General features: G+C 36.9%; 1 protein-coding gene across 1 annotated transcript in view; it reads right to left on the reverse strand.

Annotated features, from left to right (window-relative positions):
* The window catches only part of LOC118432830 (nebulin-like), a 138,704-nt gene that overhangs the window by 2,476 nt on the left and 128,659 nt on the right, over positions 1-7,569 (reverse strand). Inside the window, exons 103-107 of the mRNA XM_035844451.1 lie at positions 3,801-3,899; positions 3,028-3,255; positions 2,392-2,496; positions 1,890-2,000; positions 1,361-1,465 (exon numbers count right to left, since the gene is read on the reverse strand). Coding sequence (XP_035700344.1) covers positions 1,361-1,465; positions 1,890-2,000; positions 2,392-2,496; positions 3,028-3,255; positions 3,801-3,899 — 648 coding nt within the window. The remainder of the gene's footprint in view (positions 1-1,360; positions 1,466-1,889; positions 2,001-2,391; positions 2,497-3,027; positions 3,256-3,800; positions 3,900-7,569) is intronic.

The raw sequence follows: 7,569 nt of genomic DNA on the forward strand, positions 1-7,569 counted from the left end.
ACAGACACACAAATGTGCCTCGACATTGGCGGTGATTGCCTAGTATTCATGTTGTCCCAGGGCTCTCTCAAGCATCTGTTTGCTAGTAATTGGAGCTTTTGCCTTCCATATGGACAGTTTAAATTTTAAACCCAACTTACAATTACTAGTATGCAAAGGAGTATGGAAGACGAACAAAATTTAAACTTCACAACATTTTCATAAGGTTTCTAAAGCGCTGCGGAACGTTTACAAAATTGAGATGAAAACATATGAAATATTTTTTCTATGAGTGTTTCTGAGGGTTACAATTTATAGGAAAGCATGCCCTAGGACTGCCCTAAATTCTTTTTGCTTTGTTCCATTGATGAAGGAGAAGAAATTAGCACTGGAGAGAGCCCTGTATTTGATAAAAACTACACATCCAAAAAATGATAGGATAAAACTCAGCAGGAAAACAAAAAATGCCACAAGAACAGGAAGGTTGAAAGCACAGAGCAGGGTTTGAGGAAGGGCATTGCTGGTTGATGGGTAGGAAGAATCTTTGCAGGGAAGCCTTGATAACAGAGAAGTGGATGAACAGATCGAACAGAACATAAAAAGGAAGCAAGAAAACAAAAGCAGGTAGTCTGGATTGAAGCAAATAACAAAGAAGGGAGGAGGATAAAGCACATTAAGGAAGCAAGATAAAAAGTAGCAAGGATAACAACAGATACAAAGCTGGGAAAACATAACAGGTAGCATGGATTGAAGCATTCAACAAAAAAGGGACCAGAACAAAACATATTAAGGAAGCAAGGGAAAAAAGAACAGCCAGGATAAAGTAACAGGTATACGTAAAGCTGGGAAAACGTAATAGGTCAAATGTACAACAAGAAAAGGCAGGGACAGCAACAGCTAGGTACATGTTATTGCAACACGGACAGCAAAAAGAGGACAAATCATATAATGATAAAGGTAATACAAGTAAGCAGGAGACAGGGTATAGTAATGGGTAAAATAAAAGCAGCACATACACAATATCACAAAATGTACACATAGATTGCGATGAATAACTCGGTAATGATATGTGATAGTAAGAAAAATCTTGATTTTTATCAAGGCTAACTGATAACATACAAATAATATTCAAATGTACACAGTATTCAACACATCAAAGACACGGTGTTTGGAAGACACAAAAACAAAAGCACTGATACTGATAAAGCACTTAAAGCAAAACCATAGGACTGTCAGCAAAATGTACTGGACAAGAACTTAATGGATGAAAAAAAATATAGGCACTTTCCAAACGTAATTTTTTTAATGAGGATGAATGAATGGAAGGATTTTATGAATTTCCAGATAAAGAAAGAAGGAAAGAGTTTTGAGGTGGCGTTACCTGGCTGCTGATCTTCTGAGCCTCCTGTTGGCGTGAGTATTCGGGGGTCTGGGTCACGTCGATGCTCTTCCCAAGCAGCTTCTTAGCCTCTCCCTTGTATACATTCTGCAGAAACAACGGGTAGAGTTGATAAGTTTCAGTTGCTTTCAGTGATGTAATTTTCTGAGCTTAAAAATTGAACTGTAGCTACAGTAGAGAGCATTTGCTTCAAGCCCAATTTGTTTACAACTCCCTTTTCATGGCTAGAGCAGTATTTTAGATAAGTGCACATTTTGTGTAAACTATCTAGCACTCTAGGCAAACAAGATCTTATTCTTTTTGACATAAAGATTAGGTGTACATGATGTCTTCTGTGCACTCTGAGCATAATAATTTTACTTTATTCTGAAGTTTATGTTCCCTTTAAGGAAAACTTACATGTACTGTTCAGTAATTTGCCATATATCGTACCCATTATGTTTGCTGTTTGATTTTTTATAAATGAGGGCTGTTAAAGTAATGAGTAAAAAGTAGGAAATATTGAACGTACATCGCTGTTCTGGGCGGTCACCCTCTTCATCCTCTGGTACAGGGGCATGTCGGGGGTCAGCTTGTAGCCCTTCCCTCTCAGTTCCTTCATGTAACGCTCCTGGTACTTCAGCTGTGCACAAGAAAGAAAGTAAAAGTGATGTCAAAGAACTAATCACTATTCATCACAGAGAAGATGTACCGTAACGGTATTTACAGGTTCAATGCACTGTGGAATTTCTCTCTTTTGACAAGTACAATCAGCAAAGGACCATGGCTTTTACACTCAATCCTAAAGACAACAGGTAGATGCACACTCTCAATTGCGAGCCACTGGACTAATTAAATTTCAAATTAACATATTAATCTTTATAAACTACAGCATTTAGTCAAATCTGTACTTCTTCACTTTAATAGCCATAATCTTGCAATCGTGACAATCAAGAGTCAGTGAAGGATTCATACGTTGTACATGAAGACATGTCTAAAACATGATGAAAATCATGTAACTGAACATCACTTACATCACTCTGAACGTCGTTCATTTTGTTGAGGCGTTCGAACTCGGGGATGTCGGGGTACAGATGGAAGTCTCCACGTGTATCCAGCGCCTTCTGCCTGTAGTCAGTCTGAAAACAAAGTCACATTTCATTATAAGCATCTGATCTGTGTACCATTTTGGGAACTGAATATCTCTCAGAAGTAGTATATCAGGGTAGAACTTTTAAATGCCTGTTGAAACATTTTTTATTTGAAACAAACGGAACACTTAACCACAAATGAAATGAAATGAAATGAACAGTAGAGCTTACACATCAAAGCAGTCAAATACATTCATTTTGATACAATGTAGTTTTGGTTCAGACTACGAAAGGCAAGGACTTTCACAGTTTCCAGTCAACACAATAAAAAGATGAGACACGTAAAAATTAAGTATGAGAATCCATTAAAGTCTTACATTGCTGTAGAGACAGCCAAACTATGGAACTCTCTCACTGAAACAATCTTCAAGCCTTCGAAAACAGTGTTCACTGCTACCTCCTAGCAAAACAGTTTCTACCTTCCATCAACTTACTTCAAAGCCTTTAATGGCCTGGCTTTGAAAAAAAAACTTTGTTAAGAAGAATTATTAGTACAATGAGAATCTGTGAAAGTCTTACGTCGCTGTAGAGATCCTGCAGTCTCCAGAAGCGCTCCATCTCGGGAGTGAGCGGGAACTGCGAGCAGCACTTCTCGTTGATCTCCTTGGCCTCCTCCTTGTAGATGGTGTCGCTGACGATCTCCTTCAGGCTCTTGAGACGGTTGGACTCGGGCGTGTCCACCGGGGTGAAGCGCTGTCCCCTGTACCTGGCCCGGACAGTGCCTGCATCGTGCTTCTCGTATGGCAGCTGTTTTACCAAAAGGAAAGATGGGGTGATTAATATGACGTATTGTTATTTAAAAGTTTTAGCTGCAAGAAGTTTTCTGTCCCCTGTACCTGGCATGGACCGTGCCTACATCATGCTTCTCGTATGGCAGCTGTTTTAACAATGGGAAACATGGGGTGATTAATACGTACTGTTAATTTGAAGTTGATATAATCAGATTCCAGTTTTCTTCCCTGGGCTCTTTGTTCTTACCTTGAAATTATGCTACATATTTTTCTTAAAGTCTAATGAAAAAAATAGATTGCTGGGACTTTACTAAGGCACAAAGAATACATTTCACTGTTCAAATACTAATTTACAGCAAAGGACTTTGGTCTTTTTACAGACATGAATGTTGTATATATCATTTGCTATCTGTCTTGGCAACTGTCGTAAATAATACTGATAAAGATTTACATGTTTGTCCTTGGTGCATGACACGTACATTCAAAATTTAAAAGTACCTTATCCTAACTTTGTTACAATTACTACTTAGCTTTATATTGATAGCAGATGTTCAGACTTACGTAGCCCTGGATCTCTCCCATGTGCTGCGCATGTCTCACGGCTACGGTGTCCGCGATGGGGATGTACTTCTCTGTCTGCTTATCCTTCTGGTACTTGATCTAGGGGGAAAAGGAGTTGAACCAAACACAAATGAATAAATAAACAAACCAAACACAAGGTGAATATCAACATGTCATAGGTACATCAATTAGAAAAAAAATTAATTTGCATGTTTTGTCAGAAGAAAACAGAATGTCTTAGGCATCAGCAACTTAAATAAAAAGTGTTAGAAGTTTTTTAAAAATTAAGAAATTACTATAAAATGGTGGAAGTTACATAAACAACAATAGCAACAAAAATGTTAGAAGCTACAAAAAAATACACGAAAAAGTTTACACTTCAAACCTGTAGCATGGCTGTCATCTGTCTTCTTACAAAGTTGGCACATGACATTATGTGTTTTGATAGCTAGTTTGCCGCAAAATGTCGCTGTCGATTGTTTAAAGCAGTCCTAGAATCAATCTCGCTGCAAATTGATTGATTTCAAGGGGCTAAATGTGGGAGTGCATTACATATTACGCAAAATTCTCTGTGCTCATTATACGCAGTGCAGTAAATGCAGCAATGTCCCTAACACAGGAAAAATATTTACTCCTAACTCTGTTGAATTGAAGCTTTCAGATTACGAATCCAGATAAGGTTTGTTACCTTAACAGCAAAATGGCATGCAGAATAAGCGCATGTACAGGAATCTGTCGAATAGCAAAAAATGGTCGCAGTAGCGTGCATGTCAAAGCACAATAAGAATGTCTCCAGTCACAAGACTGTGACTAATCAAAGTTGGCAAATCGCGCAAAACGGCGCCCTTAAAAAAAGCAGTGAAGCAGAAAATGAAAGACACAATAGGACAATGTACAAGTGAAAATACTGTTTCAACCCAAATCTTACATGTATCTACTGCATTCTACAAGTTATCATCCTATACCCTGAGAAGTATTTATTTCATTTACATATTACGGAAATATGATAAAATATGTAGTAAGACCTACATTGTACTAGGGGGAAAAGACATAACTATGCTAAGCAGCTAACTGAATGCCTAACCTAAAACTACAATCACAGCAAATAGCTTTTCATTGCATCATTATGCTTACAATAATGCGATTAACTAGTAACTAGTGACTTGAATTTCTTAACTGATCAATTACTATAAGCAAATTTTTAATAAAGTGAAGCAGCAACTGTATATCATATACAGGCATTTACAACATTGCTTGTCTTGCAAGATCTTACAACAGACAAGTATTTCCACATAGTATATTAATTTCACAAATTATATATAAATAGTATAGCAAAAAATATCTTTAAAGGCAAAAATAGCAGCCTTTTTTTTCAATATTGTATGCTAAAAAAGTATCAGAAACACTTAGCCTGAAAACAGCAGAAGCCATAGACCACGTTAACCACCCTCACTGGAGAAAGCATGTTGCCATATAAATGTACTACTAGGTATGGAAGGATCTAAGTCAAAGTATCAACGGATACAGTAAGAAAAACTCTTTTTTTCCCTGTGGTAGTACCTCACTGGCGATGTCTCCTGCCTTCTTAACCCTCTTCAAGTCTGGCGTGTCCACAGGAGTCTTGAAATTGTCTCTTGTCTCTGGGAACTTGTTGTACTTGTGCTAAAGGAACAAAAGTAACAGAGTAGCCATTCAATCATAAACATACCAGATAAAAGAGGATTGTATTTAGTAGATTCTAATTCATTGGTCGATCCCAAAGTGTCAAGTAAACGTTTTTAGAAGTGTTCTTTGACAATACTGCTTGATCATTCATGCAGCATAAGTTTGTTCACTACAACTTACTACATGCTCTGTGTTATTTCATTACAATGTACAGAAGTGTACAGTATCATTAGAACTTTATGTAACATAATCAAATGACTCCAACATGCATTTCTTGACAGGACAACATTACATTTTACAAAATTAATGTTTAAACTCTAAAGCCTCAGGATATGCTATTAAGTACATAACAAATCTTTATTGGACTACAATGCTTACAGGACTCTGGTTGTCTGTGTTCTCCTTCTGCATTTTGTACAGGGGACTCTCATGGACAGCCGTGTAGTTCTTCTCCCTCATTTCAGTCAGTGCCTGCCGACTATAGTGGTCCTGAATCACAAGAAAACATTTTTCTTCTCATATCTGATCTATGTTTCCATCTATACACTACATTTATTTCAGGCTCTGGTATATTTGTATTAAATATGTTTCCAGAAGAGTATATCAATCCAAACTTAAGCTGTCTAATTACCATATTGGTCAGATCATGTACATTGTGTAACACTGACAACGACACACTGTAATTTGCAGGGCAAAATTCTCACAATCAATTCAAACCTTTACAATGTAAGGATGCTGCACACTTTTCTCACAAAATTCAATATCTGACAGTTACAAAACATACAGGAAAAGTTGTTACACTCTAAGGACCTTCTACTGTTTACACCTTCACTATTTTGGAAAGCATACACAAGCTCACTCATATTTTCTCAGTACAATGTATATCTCAATATGATCCAACTTACCGGGCTGGCGTCCAAAGCAGCTTTTACAAGAGTCTTGTACAGTGGAGTCTCAGTAACCTTGAAGTACCCTTTGCCTCGTGCCTCCTCATACGCCTTCTTATACACAAGCTACAAGAAAGAAAATATGTAAGAATCTTGGCTGTAGACATTTTACACAGATATGAACAATATAAAACAATGTGAAGATGTAAATATTGTCTTGAACTATTCTTCCTTCTTTATTGATTTGGCTTTGAAAAACATGCAGATACAGATAGAGCTATCAAGCCAGTAGCAGTTAGAAAGGGCTATGACAAAGACAATATAGTACAGTACTACAACTTAGAAGATTTTGTATAACACAATAGGTTGTAGATGTAAAATAGATCTGTATTAAATGAAGCAGGTATCAATTTCTTCACAAATACATTGATATAGCTTCAAATTCAGCCTCCATTTTGGAATTGCATTAAGTCAAATCAAAGTTGATAAGAAATGCATTTCTGCAAACGCAAAGAGAAAATAAACAGTCACTTACATCACTCTGAATCTTGTCAGCATCAATCACCCTCTTCACTTCAGGGCAGTCTGGGAAGAGATGGTACTGTCGCGCTTCGTCCACTAACTTCATGTACAGGCCCTGTAAAAGAAAGGACGATATGTTGGTAAAAACATGAAAAAACATTGTCACTGATGTAAGGTAATGGATTCTACTTGAAACGTTCTACTTGAAACTTTCCGATTTTCATATCGAGTTGCTTGAGTAATTGTTCTTTGGCTCTAGAATACACTCTGGTAGTACAAACAGGGACACATCATTAGTGATGAACATTTGAATGTTTTAGGCACCTTCGGCCCTTATGCGTTATGTGAGGATACAAAAATTCCACTTAATGATATGTTTCAAAGGTCTAGAATGCATTTATTACTGTCACAATTATTCCTCCCTTTTATAGGTGCATATTCACAAAATTTAGTCTCCAATATAAATTATCATGATACGAGTATTAAGCCTTTTATTGTTTTTACCATGGCTACATGAATAAAGGCGAAGAAAGTAAAACAAACTTAAGAAACTTCAACAGTGGTGGCACTAAGCAATTTTGAAGCTTATATTCAACACAATGTTAAGCTTGTGTGTGCAAGGGCTAATCATCATTATGATAATGTTCAGTTTGACTTTGAAACATCCACAAAATTTACATGTCAAATATCTCATG

Source organism: Branchiostoma floridae, chromosome 16 (genome assembly GCF_000003815.2).
Source record: "Branchiostoma floridae strain S238N-H82 chromosome 16, Bfl_VNyyK, whole genome shotgun sequence".
NCBI lineage: Eukaryota > Metazoa > Chordata > Leptocardii > Amphioxiformes > Branchiostomatidae > Branchiostoma > Branchiostoma floridae.